The sequence below is a fragment of the Chiloscyllium plagiosum genome, chromosome 39 (genome assembly GCF_004010195.1).
Source record: "Chiloscyllium plagiosum isolate BGI_BamShark_2017 chromosome 39, ASM401019v2, whole genome shotgun sequence".
In the NCBI taxonomy this organism is placed as follows: domain Eukaryota; kingdom Metazoa; phylum Chordata; class Chondrichthyes; order Orectolobiformes; family Hemiscylliidae; genus Chiloscyllium; species Chiloscyllium plagiosum.
The window spans coordinates 12051677-12070000 of record NC_057748.1 but is presented as its reverse complement, the minus strand read 5'-3'; the positions used below and the strand labels follow the sequence as shown (position 1 = coordinate 12070000).

The following is an 18324-nucleotide window of genomic DNA, read 5'->3' as shown; positions in this document are numbered from 1 at the left end:
TCCCTAGTTCCAAACTTCCAGCTCAGCACTGTCCCCATGACTTGTCTGAACTTGTCCTACCTGCCTATCTCCTTTTCCACCTATCCACTCCACCCTCTCCTCCCTGACCTATCACCTTTATCCCCCTCCCCCACTCACCTATTGTACTCTATGCTACTTTCTCCACACCCCCACCCTCCTCTAGCTTATCTCTCCACGCTTCAGGCTCTCTGCCTTTATTCCTGCTGAAGGGCTTTTGCCTGAAACGTCTATTTCGCTGCTCCTTGGATGCTGCCTGAACTGCTGTGCTCTTCCAGCACCACTAATCCAGCACACCAATATAGTTCAGTGGGCACAGCTGAGCTTGTATTTTTGCTTGCCGCCCTATTCCTAACTATGCACTGCCGCCTTTCTTGTTTATTCAGCTTCCCCTCTTTAAATTAGAATACATATTGAATAATGTCCTTAAATGCATTCCTATTGCTCATTTCAGCTACTTTATAGAAGGAAGTTTTGCGTTCTCCACATTTTTTGAAGTTTCTCCATCTCATCCACTGAGCTTCAAAATTAAAACTTATCAATGACTGGTAGATTCTTCCTACCAATTCACTTAAGATATGGAACATGATCTACTCTTTTGAACTGCGAAAGGATCCTGAAATCAATCTAATCATTACTTAGGTGGGCAAAATATGATGGAACTATTTAGAATCTGTGCAAAGCCTACCTGTTTCGAAACCATGATAAACTTGGATCTGGTATTGACTCTTGCTTTGAAAGTGGACCATCCTTTGGGCATTATGTAAGGAAATGTAGTCTAATTTCTGAAATTGCAGTTGGTCACACCAGCAAACATTCATAGTCATGTTTTTGGCTCACTTTCGACTCGAAGGCCAGCTGACACCCCATCTTGAGGGTAACTAGGGATGGATGAGCAGTCACTAACATCCCATAAGTCAACTTTTTAAAATCCTTCCCTTTTTTTTAAATGAGTTTCAAACTAAATTGATACAGCTGCTTGGCATTTTTCCAACTCATTGTTTTGGAGGATTGAATGATGTTCTGTGGGAGGAGAATGTCAAAGTATACAATAAAAATGAATGTATTGTTTGCCATAATTGTAGAGAAGAGTGGGATGCTTTTTTACTTTTTTAGTATTTTTAGCAATTTTGTAATTTTTATGTGGAGAGGATAGAATGAATTAATATTCAATAATTCAAAAGGCCAAGTCACTTTCTGTAGCCTATGTCTTAGTTTGCATGTGGAAGCTTTTGATCCCTTTCAATAGCTGTTGTCTCAATAGAATGCACTGTGGTATCCTTCTCTCTGTGTATCTTTTGTGGTAAGGTGTGAGGTGGTAAAAGCTTTCTAAGGGGGATTCTTTGCTCTTCAAACAACATGTGATCTTTTATGTCTTCCTGAGCCTGCTGACATGCTCTGGACTTCAATTTTTAAGGCTGAGATGCTCACCAGGAGCCCTGTGCGTTCTCTCCTGATGCAGTATTGTAGAGCCTATGTGAAAATGGCCTTGATCCATTCTAAAGATTCAGCTGCGGTACTGTTAACCAGGCATGTTGGAGCTTGTCCTACAAGTTTCTGTTCAACAACAGGAATTTGGAAAAAAAAAAGCCAACTTGGAAACCAAACTTTGCCACCAGTCTCTAATTTCCATCTGCAATTAGTCAGGATTTTAAATGTTATTAACTGAGGGTACAGGTCTTTTGTTTGTTACTGAGCAACCCTGTATTTGATGTTACACAGCACTTCCTTGTACGTTTTTTTTAAATGGGGGGGAGGCTAATGAATGGTTTATACCTTACATAACTGTACACAATTTTGTGATTTAGAAAGCAGTATATTATCAGTGGCTATCGACCTCTGCTGAAGCTGCTCTCAAATATACGAATAACCTGGGCAACAGGTGAAAAAGCTTTTCTGCTTTTTGCCTCATCCATCCCTCATCTTTCCCCTATAATTTGCCAAGTTTAGATCCTTTAAACTGCAGCTTTTCATTCTTATGGTTTTCTTATTGTAATACACAATCTGTAAGAGTTTCCAGCAGTGAATGTTTTTGAAGTGCAATGACGCTTCAAGTATTTGACGTACTGTTGTGCATCACTGCATTGTTCCATCAAATTGGCTTTTCCGAGATTACATGTTGCCAGCTTCCAAGTGAAATGCAATGGTCATCAATTAGTGGCTAGCGGAGTAAGGAGGAGAACATAGTCTAGTGATTTCCCCCACCACTTCCCACTGCAACATGGTCATGCTCAATTTGAATGGTTTCATAAAACATAATCCTTATTCCAGTGATGGAAGCGGACTTTTTTTTTGGAGTTGTTAAAATGCTTGCTGCAAATCTCTATTAAACTTCTTTAAAAAAGTAAAAATTATAAGCACAGATTGTTGTTCAGTTTTGTATATTGTGTTTGCAGTTTGGAGTTCATGGGTTCATTAATGCAGTTTTTGGCGATAATGTACTGAAAGTAGACCTAAGGTTTGTTTTTTCTTTTTTTTTCCTTTATGTGACTATAAAGCTAGACTTTCATTTCCCATATCCCATTTCTTTGCACGGAATTTTCAAACATCTGCCACTGTATTTTGTGATCCTGCTGGGGTTTGAGATTCTCCCGTTGGGCCTCATTTGTATATGTCTATCGAATCCTTCTATTCTCCACCCCCAACCCCACCCTTAAACGTGATCCCAATTAGAACTAAAATCTTTTTTTAATGAAATGCTACTGTTTGTTTTTCTTCCCCATATCTTTGATTTTCCATGCGCAATTAAAATCCGCCTTCTAAGCCTCCTTTTGGATCATAGTCTGCAAGCATGTTTGCAAAGGCTCAATCATTGCTTTGAGTTCTTCCTCAGTGACTGCCATAAATGTCTCAAATGTGCATTTTATGCATTGCTTTGCTTGTTTAATAAATGTAGCACACGTTTAATAAATGTAGCATTTTGAAGGTGAAAAGTGCACAGTCATTGAGGGGAAAATGATTGTTCAAGGCGTCAACAGATTTATTGTTTGACTTTGTCTGTCAGAGGTGGATGGATAGATGTACAGCACGGAAACAGACCCTTTGGTCCAACTTGTCTATGATATCCCAACCTAATCTAGTCCCACTTGCCAACATGATTTTCAGATTTGTTTTATTCTCTGCTGAATCAGTTTTCACTTAATAGAGGCTTTCATCCATCTTGAAACCAATATTTGAGCTTTGCTCAGTGTGCCGTAAAGGTCAAAGTGATTGACCTTTCTTTAGTTGGATGCTGTTGCCAGTTCAAAACTGAGAGAGAAATGACGGGTGTTTCCACTTGGTCCAATTCATCATGTCAGTTCATAGATGTGCACTTGTTGGGCAAAGAAAGATTTGAGTTTATCCGATCTCCATGTGAAATGTTTGTTCTGGTAACTGCTGCTGAGTCATCGCCACAACCGCAGGTGACCGAGTAATATTGAGATTTTTATCGTGTGGGAACTTGAACAAATTATGAAAGAGAATTTGACTATGTTGTACAAGTGGGTTACTGTTCTCTCTGATGCAAGTCATCTGTTTTATGGTAACTGATGCAGTCGTATACAGAATCCCGGAAACATTTGTCTTTCGTTTGGAGGATCCTGGAATTCTGTCCATTTTTTTTCCCCAACAACTGCAAGCAATGGGCTTCGTATTGCCTTGACGGCATAAGAATTAGGCCATGTATACTTGATGTGCTACGTCATTCTAAGCCAATCAACCGTAACCACACTTTTTGTTTTCTTGTCTCGTCCTTCTACCCCTCGATTTTCCTGTGTTTAAAAAGTTCTCCACATTTGCACGCACAACGTTTTGAGCTGAGAATCCCAAATAGATGGGAGAAGTAGCAGGCATTTATGGTGAAGAAGAACTCTTACAGGATTAAAAACTGAAACTTTAACAAATGTTCATTTTTTTTAAATTATTTTAACTTTCCTTTTGAAATTGTAAAATTCTTGAAGCTGCTTTTGGGAAGTGTAATGCAATCAAACAGAATTTTAGAACATAGAATGGTGCAGCACAATACAGGCCCTTCAGCAGACGATGTGCCGAGCACTTAGATTAAAGATAAGATCAACTTAACCAACACACCCATGAATTTACTGCCGTCCATGTGTATAATCCAGTAGTCGCTTAAATGTCCCTAATGTCTCTGACTCTGCGACTGCCATTGGCAGTACATTCCACGCACCCACTACACCATGTAAAGAACCTACCTCTGACATCTCCCATATACCTTCCTCCAATCATCTTGTAAAATTATGCCCCCCACTGTGACAGCAATTTTTGCCCTGGGGAAGCATCTCTATTTACTCTAAGCCTCTTATCACCTTGTACATTCCTGTCAAGTCACTTCCCTTTCTTCCTTCTCTCCAGCATGAAAAGCCCTAGCTCACTCAACCTCCCTTCATAAGACAAACCCTCCAAATCCAGGCAGATTCCTGGTTAAATCTCCTCTGCACCCTCTCTAAACCATCTACATCCTTCCTATGAGGTGACCAGAACTGGACACACTATTCAGAATGTGGCCGAACAAGGGCTTTATAGAACTGCAGCAAAACCTCTTAAACTCAATCCCCTGTTAGTGAAAGCCAAAACACTGTACACCTTCTTAGCAACCCTATATATTTGGGTGGCAACTTTTGTGGAATCTATGCACATGGACCCCAAGATCCTGCTGTTCCTCCACACTGCTAAAAGTCCTGTCTCTACCTCTGTATTCAGCATTCCAGTTCAATCTACCAAAATGAATCACTTTGCATTTATCCAGGTTGAACTCCATCTGCCACTTCTCGGCCCAGTTCTGCATCCTGTCAATGTCTTGTTGTAGCCTGCAACAGCCCTTGACACTATCTACAAAACCACCGACCGTTGTGTCATCAGCAAACTTACTAACCCACTCTTCCAGTTCACCCAAGTCATTTCTATAAACTAAAGAGCAGAGGCCCAAGAACCGATCCCTTTGGGATACTACTGGTCACCAACCTCAAGGTGGAATATTTTCCATTCACTACCACATGCTGTCTTTCAGCCAGCCAATTCTGTGTTCCGACAGCCAAGTTTCCCCGTGTCCCATATCTCCTAACTTTCTGAATGAGCCTACTGTGAGGACCTTTTTTATCAAATGCCTTACTGAAATGCATGTCCACCACATCCCCTGCTCAATCTTCATCAATTTGTCTCGTCACATTCTCCAAAGAATTCCATAAAGCTTGAGGCCTGACCTGCCCCCCTCAAAGGCATGCTGACTTGATTTTTAATCAAACTGTTTTTCCAAATAGTCATAAATCCTATCTCTCAGAATTCTTTGCAGTTCCTTGCTTACCGCAGACTTAAGACTGGCTGGTCTGTATTTCCCAGGGATTTCCCTCATCCCTCTCTTAAACAACATTCGCCTCCCTCCAATCAGCCAGTACTACTCCTATGGAGAGTGAGGATGCAAAGATTGTCGCCAGAGGCGCAGCAGTCTCATTCTTCGCTTCCTGTAGGGAGCTGTTTATTGTTGGAAAGGATGGCCAAAGTTGATAAAATGGTGTGGGTTTTAAGGAGCATGTTGAAGAAAATGAGAGGTGTTCAGGTTTGCAGAAATTGTCGGAACTTATTTAAATTCCTAGCTGTCTGGCTTTGAGACTCTAAATAGCAAAATATTACATAAGTAAAAATGTGACGTACGCAGTTGCCACTGGCCACCTGTCACAGGCTCGTGCTCCTTCAAGTACAACTGATTTTAAATTGCATTTCAAGTTTCAGCGAGTCACGCTGCTAGTCTGAATTGCTATTTATATTGTCACTGAGATTTTAAAAAATGACTAGCTCTGACGGTTTTAATACAATGCATGTATTTTTGGAGCACTTACTGAGTTGTGCTGGGCGCTAAATGGGGAAACCAGTCAACCCCTAGTCACATGCTTAAATTATATAAATATTGTTGCTGAGTACCGAACTAAATTTTGATCTTTAATAAGTGATATTTCAGTGATTAGGAAGGTAGCTATGAAGAATAAAATTCCTCACTCAAGTGAAGGACACCATACATATTACATATTTGAATCTCTCTTTATTCATTCACTTCATTTTCAACACCATATTTACAGTTAGTGCAGGTCATTTTGATGGCTTTTCTGTCTCTGCAAGGCCCTGTCAACATTTACACTCTTCACAACTTGTGTGTTTAAGTTCAAGTTCCTTCTAGGATATGACTCCTTTTGCTAATGCTCTTTAGTACCCCATCCGTTACTTGCCATCTAACAGTCGCTGCCTTTCAATTAAACTAAGCCTCTATTTGCTTGATTGGATTGATGTAAGAGATAATATGGTGCTATTCAGATAAGAGTTGAGTTGATGTGTTTGTGTAGCTTCATGGGTCTACAAAACAAGTGACAGTACTTCAAAAATTTGGCATCTTGATGATAGGCATTACAAAAATGGAATCTTATTTAGGAAGAGAAACCAGAATCACATTTCTCCCTGTTTAAAATTTCCTCCCGTGTGTGATTGTTTAAAAGTAATGTTGCGAGATTGGGGTCCAATGTAGGTGAATGAGCACAAGTGATCAGGACTTTGTGCTTGATGACTCCTAATGAATAGTCTGCCTGGTGAAACCTGGAAGAATTTTCAACTATTCCACTTCAATGTTTTCGGAAAACTGGCTGCATAAAAAGGAGCCCTATCATAAAACAGCCAGACCACATCCTGGTATCTAAGTGAGGTTGGTGACAGTGGTAATACTTGGTACACTGGAGAATGCACTAGTCATAAACCATCATTTTATGATGCCACATTTACTTTTGGTTCATTTGTGACAAATCTGCAGCTACCTTTTTGTTCTGTTTTGCAGTAATGCCAAATTTGGCATGTATGCCTGTGCACACACGCAGTCCTTGGCTAGGTTTTTAAAACAAAATCTGTTTGTATTACTCTTGAATTAAAAATAAAGGTAACTGTCTTGCTTGCAGAGACTTGCCAAATCTGCATCTTGTTGTGGTGATAACACACATCCTCTACTTAATACCAGTCTGAGTAAATGAGAAATCCTATTGTTCCTGACAGGACACCACAGCAACGAGATACCAATTGCTGCTAGCTGTGTTGTTACCACACAGTTTCCTGTGGTTTCCATGCTAAGACCAGGATTAGGAACTGCCTTGACAGTGGTTCTTAAAACTCTTGCAGGCGATAATGATTGGATAAAGTGCTACCCCTATTATTGAGATGCTGGACTGGATTTCTAACTTTTTGTTAGATTATGTTTTTGTCCAAAAACACTTCTGTCTTTGGACAGAGGACCCTGTTCTGCATGTTAGAATGTTTGGTCAGTAAGATAACTTGGAAGGTGACCTCCAGAAACTATTTTCAGGTTTGAAGATTTCCTTGTAGTGTTCATAATGGCTTTTTTTTCATTGTGGCAGAAGTGGAAAAAGTGGTTGCTTTTGGTGTCACATTAAGTGGCGGAGGGGGGAGCAGAGTGAGAGAAAGTGTGTCAGCCTGTGCATGAAAATCATTCAAGATTTGGCTTTGGTAAGGTTCCAGAGTTAAGTGAAACTCCTGGGTCACTAGCATCCATTTCGTGAGTCATGTGGCCTCTTGTGCCATAACATCTGCAGGTCAGCTAGGCAATTGGCATTTCAGCTGAGCATTTCTCCTGGTAATCATGTATGTGTACTTAAGTCCCTGTATAGGCACAAAGTGATTCTCGTTATCTCTTTCCTCTTCCACTTGCGAGACCATGGGTCAAAACGTAACATCGCCAACCTGACTAATACAGCACAGACCGTAGATGAAACCTGGGGGCAAACTTAAATCCAAGTGTTGCTCGTGTTACCAAGCCTGATGGTCTTCTTATAAGCACTTTGAATTACTTTTAAATTTCTGTCGCATTGTGTGAGTGCTACCTAATATTTCTGACCATAGCTTATTTGTGAGAAATGCTTAAACTGGTAAAGGACCTAAAGCCAGAAGTAATACTTTTTTTCCTTTCGCAGTTCTCACTGGTGAATGAAGTATTTCTCTTTCTCATTCTCTTTCAGGTGCAAACATCGCTACTGGGGAAGAGGTTGCAATAAAGCTGGAATGTGTCAAAACAAAACATCCCCAACTCCACATTGAGAGCAAGTTTTACAAAATGATGCAAGGAGGTGGTGAGTGCTCAGACAGTTTTGGATAAAGGTTTGGGGTGCGTTTGTTTATCAAAGGAAGGACTTCTGAGGACTATCCCCTTTGCTGTAGCGACTCCTGGAATCCAACTGTGATCTCAGGACCCCTCCTGTTTGGATATTCTTTCTGTCTACGTGGTATTGCAGACCAGTATTAACTTCTGTGCTAAAAGCTCTGTGTTGATGTGATTTCCATTTATAGTTAGTTACATGAGCATTCCATGAAACTACAGAGGAGCCTCGATTATCCGAACGAGATGGGCGGGCACTATTTCGTTTGGATAATTGATTTATTTAGTTAATTGATGTATCCTCTGGGGCTCTGAGTGTTCTGTGAAGTCAGCTCCCCATTCAGGAGACTAGGCAGCAGCACACTGAGCAAACGTTGTCTCTCGCTCTCGCTCTCACTCCCCCACCCACCCACCTCCAACCCTGTCCAACTTCCCGCTGAGCAGCCGGACTAGACCACTGGTAAGACTGTGGGGTAAGTCTCCAAATAACACACTCACGCGCGCATGCAACTTTTCGACAGGTTGCAACTTTGCCCTCTACAGGACAGTGTTGGAGAGATTCTGGGGATGGGTGGTTCAAGGTACACCCTCTCTGTAGAACTCTGGGAGGAGGGGGGGAGAGAAGGCAGGAGGTCAGTCATTTAGAGATGGTGCCTGGATGTTAGTGAGTAGAGTTCGTTTTTGATCATTGTACCTGTAAGCAAGAGACTTGATCAGGGTTGAAACAGTTCTTTGTAACATTTCTATCGGGTCCTTGAGATCCCCTTCAGATAATCCGATATTCTGATAATCGAGGTTCCCCTGTACTTAGGTAAGTTTTTTTTAATCGTTGTTCAAAAGGTGGTAGTTTGCTGCCCCTTGAATTGCAGCAGTTTGAGAGATTTTCTGGTCCTCCTTTATTTTAAAATATTAAGTCAGGGCTTATGCAGTCCAAGCCAAACACACATTCCTTCGTATAACAGCACACTTCTAACTATTAAACTGCACCCTGCACCGTCACTACTTTGTAGTACAAAGTTTTTTAGGAGGGGAAAGAAGGAAGGCAAATCTGTCTTTCCTTATGCTTTTCAGCTGTTTGAGTTGTGGAATTGTTTGCCCCCCAGTAGCTGCGGTGTACTGCTGTGCATGGTCCATGATCCAGTGGTGTATCGAGTTGCTAGGTGTGAGCTTTGGCCGTATCAGCTACGCTGCAATAGCTGTACAAAAAAACCACATGGTTAGAGAATTTGGTAAAACCGTTTGTCTGAATGTTCGGGAATTTTGTCTGTCTGGATTGTTGGTGAACAGTAAGGGACTGTGGCTGTCATGCCTGAATTTGGAGGGGATGTTATACCTCAAAGTAAAAGTATATCTTTTTGAGGCCTCATTGGGGAGAGGAATTCTTGCAGTTACATGATCTGTCTAATGAGCAACTAGCCTGCAACATCCAGAAGTATCTCTGCCTTGGATCATTATGGTGCAACTAGTAAGGTTTTATATCAAATCGTGTATTTCAAACTTTTCAAATGCAGCATTCTGTGCAGTTCTACATCAATTTTCATGCATATATTATAGGAAGGAAATGATCTGATTCCTAGTTAAACAGTTGCTTTGTAGTATAGAGCTAGTATCTTGCTGGGGAGAAAAGGCACAATATTGAACTAATGTTTTACGCTCATGGGAAGTAAAAAAAATCTTACAAGAATGTAAAATCTCTCCAGGACCAACAATTTGTATTGCATAAGGAGAGAGTGCTGGTTGGTTGGCAAGTCATTGTCATGGAAAATGCATGAGGGAATAGCTGTTCTCCTTTTTCTGTCCCCACCCCACTTTTTGTTTTTTAAAAAAAAAGCTTTTTAGTTGAGAAAGAAGCTTGGACATGCTTTCTGTTCACAAAAGACAGGCCCAGCAAACATGTCCATATGTTGTGCCTTTTTTCAACCAAACAAATGCTGGGGAGAGCGCCATTCCCTAGCATATTCATGACAGCATCTCTACCAAGCATAGTCAACTTGCCAACCAATCAAACTTTTTTTAAGGTGTGTATATTGTTACCTTGAGATTTGATATTCTTGTGAATTTGTCCTGATGAGTGCAAATCCAAAAAACGTGTGCCTCTGTGTGCCTCTGTGTGCCTAGGAAGAAGACACTTAGTAATGTTTTTCTGGAGACTCTCCTATGAATGTGCCTATATGAGAGAAACTTGTGATGTAGGGTTGGATTGAGCACTCTCTCCATTCTGGATTCATTTAAAATGTCATAAGGTGTGAAGACAGGATTTCCATTGTGCTAAGTATGGGTTACAGCAGATGAAATAAATATTTAATTAGTTTGTGGGATGTGGGTGTTGTTGACTAGACCTGGATAAGTTAATAGTGAGCTGCTTCCCTGATCTACTGTCATCCATATGATGCATTCATACATTCGCTGTCCTGTTAGGAAGAAAGTGTTAGGTGCAAAAGCAAGGAAGGCTGTGGTGAGTGAAGTACTTGTGTTCATCCTTGTGAAAGCTCTGGCCCTGAAAGAAACTTTCCCACTGACACTGGGCAAATTGAATGCATTGAGATCATGTTGAACTGTGTGGCTCAGTGCTTTACTTGCATGTACAGAATACCAGCCTCTACTTTGTGAAATGAAGGCAATTTTCAGCCCAAAGTTTTTCACCCTAATAACAGCTAATACAGTCAGCATACCAAGTATGCTGCCTGAAATCCAATTTTAGCATTTGAGGCTTTTCATAAGTGTTTCAATCTTTACCATTTTTGTTTACTTGGACTTTACAGTTTTGCTTAAGTTTTATTTTTTTTTAATCTCTTGCAATTTTCATTTGTAATTCTGTATATAATATGCTATATTGGCATTATTTGCACTTTGATTCTTAATGTATTTGTTCCCCCCACCCCCATCTCTTGTCACTCGTTTTTCCCAGTGTGAAAAGAGATTTCTCAAATCGAAAATTGTTTTGTACTTCAAATACTGAGTCTTTTCCCTTTTTGAAATGGAGTATTGGAGCACAATGGTTGTGTCCCTGGATTAGGCACCATACAGTGACAAATAGCATACATTTGTGGGTGCTGTGTTATAGGAATGATGTGAATGCATTGGCAAGAGTTCAAAGTGATTTACTGAAACGATTCCAGGAATGAGTAGCTTCAGTTGGAAGAAGAGATTGAAAGAGTTTCTCCAAGAGAGTAGAAAGCTGAGATGAGATTTTGAAAATCTCTTTTGAAAATCATGAGTGGGCTAGGCAGGGAGAAGCAGTTCTGCTCCACTCCTAAAAGAGAAAAGAATGAAAGGGTATAGATTTAAAGTGATTTGTGAGGGAAAAACATTCTTTATACGATGAGTAGTTAGGGATGGAATGCACAGTCTGGAAATGTGATGGAGGCAGTTTCAGTTCAAGTATACTCCATGCTCTTGGATGATCATGTCTATCCAGATAATGTACGGAGGTATGGAGGAAAGGCAGGCGATTGGCACAAGATAACAGGACCGGTATAAGATCCTTGGTGGACATGGAAAGGATGTTTCCTCTTTGTGGGAGTCCAAAACTAGGGGGATCGTTTTGTTTTTAAAAAAAAACATCGGGGAGGACCTGGAGTGATGGTCTGTCATCTTAAAAGATCTGTGGGCAAAGTTAATATGCTTAAGATGGCATACAGGAAACTTGCCTTTGACAATCATGCCATTGATTCTGAGAGCAGGGAGATTATGATGGAGCTGTACAAAACTTTGGCTAACTCACAGCAGGAGTACTGAGAGACGTTCTGAACACCATTCTACAGGATGGATGTGATTGCACTGGAGGAGCTGCAGTGGAAATTCAACAGGATACTGTCTGGGTTGTAGCATTTTTTGGCTATGAAGAAAGGCTGGATAGGCTTGGGATGTTTCCCTTTTGGGGAGAGCAGGCTGAGGAGGCATGGACTGAAACAGCTGTTCCCCTTGACTGAAGAGTCAGTAACGAGGGAGCATAATTTTGAAGAGAATGGTAGCAAGTTTAAAGAATTTTGAAGAAAATTTTTTTTTTCCACCAGAGGTTGGTGGAAATCTGGAATACACAGCCTGGAGGTTAGTAGAGGTAGGAAACCTCAAATCTTTCAAAGGAACATGGATGAGCAATTGAAATGTCTGTAATAATTCAAGGCTGTGGGCCAAGTGCCAGAAAGTGGGGTTAGTGGGGATAAGTCAGTGCAGATCTAATAGGCTGCAGGGCCTATTCTGTCCTTTATGACTCTGGCTCGAACGATGGAGTTTTCTCTGAAATGGTCTAACCTGTCTCGCTCCAGATGTTAGCTCACCACCTCCTTTTGGAAGGTGATTGGGATAACCAGGAAATGCTGGCCTTACCAGCAATGTGTGCATCATGGGAAAGAAACTGTTTCAGATTTAATCCAGTTCTCTCAACTTGTCAGAGATGACCCAGTTCTTCTAATCATTCCTCAAAGTTGAAGTCGTTCATCAATACTGTTTAAAATTGAATCTCTCCAGCATTGCATTTGCAGTTGTTTGAAGAGCCCTTTTTCACACTGCAGTTAACTTGGCCAAACCTACCTTGGTTGGTTAATTTTTTTTTTAAGAAATTCACTCTTTGGTGAAAGTGACCATACACTACTGACAGATTTCAAGCTGAAAGTTTCATTCTGAGCTAAGAAAGAGCTGAGATGCAAAGAAATTAGCAGTCTGTGAATTTGAAAGATGATCTAAATAGATCCTTTAAAGTTAGGAAGGACTTTGATAGGGTTGACGCGGAGCAGATGTTTCAGTTTATGGGGGAGCAAAACTAAAGGCCATCTGTCAGAATGTTACAGCTTCCTGGGGTAGCATGCGGAAATCAAACCCTACTATTCCTTGTGCTGTCACAAATGTGAACATTTGATTTAACCACCGAATTGTTCAATTTTACTGAACTGTCCAACTCCATTTAGCAGTATACACACTCCAGGTTTTTGTAAAATAAGTAAATAACTGTTGTGAACCGACTGGTTTTTAAACAACAAAAAGAAGAGTTGAATGCTAATCCGTAACTCCAACTTAAACTCTGATTCTTTCTTAAAATTCCCAAAGACCTACAGAAACCAATATTGTGGGTACCAGCGTATCAACAAAGTTAGTGTGGCGTGGTTCTGGTAGCAGTCTGAGTTACAGATGTAAATAACTTTCCCTTTTAGTCACCTTTTGGGACTCTGAGGACCCAAGGTTGTAGACAGATTTAAATCTGTCGTTCATCCCTTTTGGTATCCCTTTTGGAAGATACTTTCTCTGTCCTGCCCCCTCAAGGGAATTTACAGAGTGTAGCTAGCTACTTGGAAGTTATTTTAACTCCTCCACTTGCAAAAGGGGGCAAGAGATTTAGCTGCTTGCTTTTTCCTAGCCTGGATGTTTTTGTTGTATTCTGTTGAAGCATAAGGCAATTGCACAGTAAACTATCAAACATAGAAACACCGAAAATAGGTACAGGAATAGGCAATTTTTAGGCCTGTGAGCTTATACTGTACCATCATTCGATATGATCATGCAGTTTCAGTATCCCACTCGCACTTACTTCCATACCTCCTTGATTCCTTTAGCCACAGGGCCATGTCCAGCTCCTTCTTGAATATATCTATCAAACTGGACCCAACAACGTTTTCAAGAAGTTGCTGGTATGCTGAGCACTCCTGAACATGCACAAAATGTAGGGGTATGGGTGGGTTGCGCTTCGGCGGGTCGGTGTGGACTTGTTGGGCCGAAGGGCCTGTTTCCACACTGTAAGTAATTAATCTAATCTAATCTAATTGGTCCTGGTTGAAAGGCCAATCAAATGTCTGTCACTGGGCAAAACTGTTCTGAACACCTTCTGAACTGAGGTGTTTAGCATCCTCTCCCGCTTTGACTACGGCAATATTGCAGATACAGCTCTCGAGTTCTGGCAGTTTGTTTTTAAATCTGGTTCCACAGTCCCTTGGTCCTAAACAATGTCTGATATTAGATTAGATTACTTACAGTATGGAAACAGGCCCTTCAGCCCAACACGTCCACACCAACCCTCCGAAGAGCAACCCACCCAGACCCATTCCCTTACACCCTTACACCTAACACAACAGGCAATTTAGCATAGCCAATTCACCTGACCTGCACATTTTTGGACTGTGGGAGGAAACCGGAGCACCTGGAGGAAACCCACACAGACACGGGGAGAATGTGCAAACTCCACACAGACAGTTGCCTGAGGCCAGAATTGAACCCAGTTCTCTGGCGCTATGAGGAAGCAGTGCTAACCACTGTGCCACCGTCCCGTCTCTTCCATTTTAAGTAAGTGATATTCACAATAGCCATTAATAAATTCAGGAGAATCTCCTTTTACCCAGAGTGGTTAGAATGTAGAATTGCTGTCTTGAGGAGTAGTTGAGTTTGATGCATTTAGACTGAAACTAGAAACATTTATATTCCTTTCTTCCTCCTGTGGTTCCACTCGATGGGGTGGGAGCAGGTGCATGTAGAGCACGAACATTGTAGATCATTCAATCCGACTTGTTTCTGTGCTCAAATGTAAGTTACCACATCCGTTTGTAAATGTTTTAGTTCCAAGTGCAACTGCAGTGTTTAGTTGTTTTGCAATTTGGTGATTTCTTTTTCTCTTTCTATTTGGAATAGATTTGCTTGCATTAGAACTGAAATTTTAAGAAATTGGTTTGCTTTCCTCTTCCCGCAATAGATCTAACCACACTCAAATGAAGGAGGAAAATGAGGTTGTGGTACTAGATTCTACCAGAGCATGTGCAATCCTCACCAATATAAATAACATGCTAGCGTGCACAACAAAGTCAGCCTTAGAAAATGTATTGAGGTTTCAGAATTGAAGGGAGCCCTCTTGAAGTCTGATCTTTCAGATGCTAAGTTTGCATTCTATTGTTGCTCAAGTGTTGTGTTTAAGAATTCGTTCACTTGTTTTCTCCCTCACCACCCCTCCACTTCCCCTTTTTTTTAGGGTTTAATTGAAATTCTTGTGTAAACGCTACTTAAGGGTGCTATTGTAACTGAACCCTTAGATTTGACAAACCACACTTCATTTGTTTCCAGAATTTATTAACTTGTTTTGTGCTGGACAGAGTGAAAGTTGGTTTTGCCAGGGAATGGGACCTGATATTGAGCAACAAGTAGATTCTCTCTCAACTCTTCCTCAATCCAAGTATTGCAACATTTTTCAAAGTATCTTTCACAAGAAGTCAAAGTGTCTTGCAGATCTATATTTTAAGGAAAGTACAGCAAGAAATGTTTGTGTCCAGAAGCTTGGCAAGGAACGGGGGGTATAGTACAGAACAGTATGGTGGGATTGGAATGGGATGCAGAAGTTGGAGTTGTTGTGGGAACTGACCTGCAGCTATTGTGATGTAATACTTCTGTTAGTTCCTTAGGCTTCCATATGAGACAAGAATGTTTCAGTATTGAAGAATTCAGTGAACCTTTATAACCCTACCTAGTATCTAGATAGGCACACTACAGTTGCAGGCACTTTTATGTTTGGGTTCAAGCTAAATACTGTAGGGGAGAGGAGGAGGCGGGACATAAAGGTCAGAAGGCACATGACACCAGGTCATAGTCCAACAGATTTATTTAAAATCACAAGCTTTCAGAGCGCTGCTTCTGATAAAGGAGCAGCACTCCAAAAACGTGATTTTTAAATAAACCTGTTGGACTATAACTTGGTGTTGTGTGACTTCGGACTTTGACTACCAATGACCGTCCAAACCTGGATTCCACAATCGGCCGCTTCTATATCACTGGATGGCTATCAAAGGCAAGGTGACTTTTTCTGCTTCTAACTTGTGTTTCTAGATTTAAAATTATTTTTCAGTATACTGCACTACACTAAATGGACCCAGTGAGAGTATTTAAACAATGTTGCTATAAAGTATTAAAGTTTCCACCAAGAATGATACATCCAGTCAACCAAATATGCCTCCAAATTTGTGCAGATATATATCTTTGTCTAAGATTCAGTAATTAAGTGTGGTGTAGAAATGCATACGTGTAGAGGTTTTAATACAATTCTGTATTACTTTGCTCGGCTAAATATGATCTTTAAATCATAGACTGAAGCCACAGCTGTTCCAAGCATGCATATTGTAACAATTGACTCCACATTAGCTGTTCCAAATTATCAGCTTGTCGGATTACTATAAATTAAACCTGGGATTTAATTTTTGAGATGTCATCATGAGGCAATGAAACATTGAGATTTCTACCGTGCTGCTGGTTTAGTACCTGTATGGTTTTCTGATCCAAACACTTAAACATGTCATTTCCTGCTCAAAGCCCCACGTGCCCAGGCATGTGTTATAAATGTGTTTTGTTTTTTAAGATGTAGCAAAAGCGTACTGCAGTGGTGCAGCTGCCATGATTACATCATCTGGTCTGGAATTTTTACACCGATGCACAGAACTGAATTTTAATTGCAAAGGGTTCTGAATGTCCGTTTATTAGAGTGAGAATTTTCGATATGCAGCAACAACCTCTTTTGGCATTTTGGTTCTCTCCTATGTGCATGCTGTGTTGTTGGGATGTTAATAGTGAAAGTGGAAAGAGGAGCTCTGTTCCACCAGCTGGTAATTGTGTGACTTCATTGAATGTTTTTTTAAAAATCACTACTTGCTTTGTGACTGTTGTGTGTCTGATGGTGACCTGATATGTTGTTGGGTTCTGTCTGCAGTTGGGATTCCCTCGATTAAATGGTGTGGTGCTGAGGGAGATTACAACGTGATGGTGATGGAGCTGCTGGGTCCTAGTCTCGAAGACCTCTTCAACTTCTGCTCCCGCAAGTTCAGTCTGAAGACTGTGCTCCTCCTTGCAGACCAGATGGTATGGATTTTCAGGGTTTTACAAGTGGGAAGAGGGTTGAGAGCATTGGGTGTTGTATAACCACTGGCACGTTCGTCTTTCTCCTGATGCCTGTATCTTGATTCTGAGGTGGATCCATACACGTGTCACTCTTGTCCTTGCTCAAGCAAGTTGGCTTTTGACCCAGCAACACTTTAATAAACATTTTCATCCTTTTTATTTAAACCCTTTTCTGTACATTTGCCTTCCTACATTTGTAACCATCCTTGGCTGTGCAGTCTTCTTTAAGATGTCAGTTCTGGCATCTTGTGCATCCCTGACTTTAATTACTTTCTTTAACAGTCTTTCCATGCCTTGGCACCACATTCTGGAATTCTCTCACTCCCCTTGTCTTTACCCACCTCTAGTAGTTCAGTGTAAAATGTCTCTGCTTTTATGAAGCACCTTATGATTTATATGGTTTAAAAACCCCAGAAACTGCTGGAGAACTCAGCAGGTCTGGCAACATCTGTTGGAAGAAAGTAGTGTTGATGTTTCAAATCCAGTGACTCCTTATCAGGGGGCAAAAAAAGAGTTCTGAAGAGTCACTGGATTCTAAATGTTAGCTCTGCTTGCTTCTGACACGTTCTGCCAGACCTATTGAGTTTTTTTCCAGTTTTTTGTTTTATTTGATTTCCAACATCCATAGTTTTTCAAATCCAGTGACTCCTTATCAGGGGGCAAAAAAAGAGTTCTGAAGAGTCACTGGATTCTAAATGTTAGCTCTGCTTTCTTCTGACACGTTCTGCCAGACCTATTGAGTTTTTCCAGTTTTTTGTTTTATTTGATTTCCAACATCCATAGTTTTTTTTTATTTTGTGATATAAGTATCTCATTAAAGGTGTTATATAAATACAAGTCATTGTTGCTTGTTCCTTGATATTGGAATGACCAACAGGCACCGTCATTTCACACTTTAGCTCGAATGTCCAAGTTTAGAAATGATACTCTAGAATGATAGAGGATGGAATGCAAGGAAAGTGAAAGCAGTAGATACTCGCATTCAGAATTTTAATTCTGATAGCTAAAGTGTGTAAAGTCATGTTGTCCATGGCCCAGCTTTGCCCTTTCAATAAGGTCGTTGCTGATCTGACAATCCTTAATCCCACTTTCCTGCCTCTTCTTCATAGTCCTTGATTCCCTTTTAATGATTTGAGAATCTCCGTCTCAGCCTTGAGTATATTTAACAACCCATCCTTCAGTAAAGAATACCACAGATTCACACCCTTCTGAGAGAAAACAGTTCCTCCTCAACTGTCTCTTAAATGGCCAATCCCTTATTCTGAGATAATACCCTCTGAGTATAGACTCCTATAAGGGGAAAC

The 18324-nt window shown here is 40.7% G+C and overlaps 1 protein-coding gene across 1 annotated transcript in view; it reads left to right on the top strand.

Annotated features, from left to right (window-relative positions):
- The window catches only part of LOC122542245 (casein kinase I), a 57189-nt gene that overhangs the window by 16784 nt on the left and 22081 nt on the right, over positions 1-18324 (top strand). Inside the window, exons 3-4 of the mRNA XM_043679783.1 lie at positions 8025-8135; positions 16833-16981. Coding sequence (XP_043535718.1) covers positions 8025-8135; positions 16833-16981 — 260 coding nt within the window. The remainder of the gene's footprint in view (positions 1-8024; positions 8136-16832; positions 16982-18324) is intronic.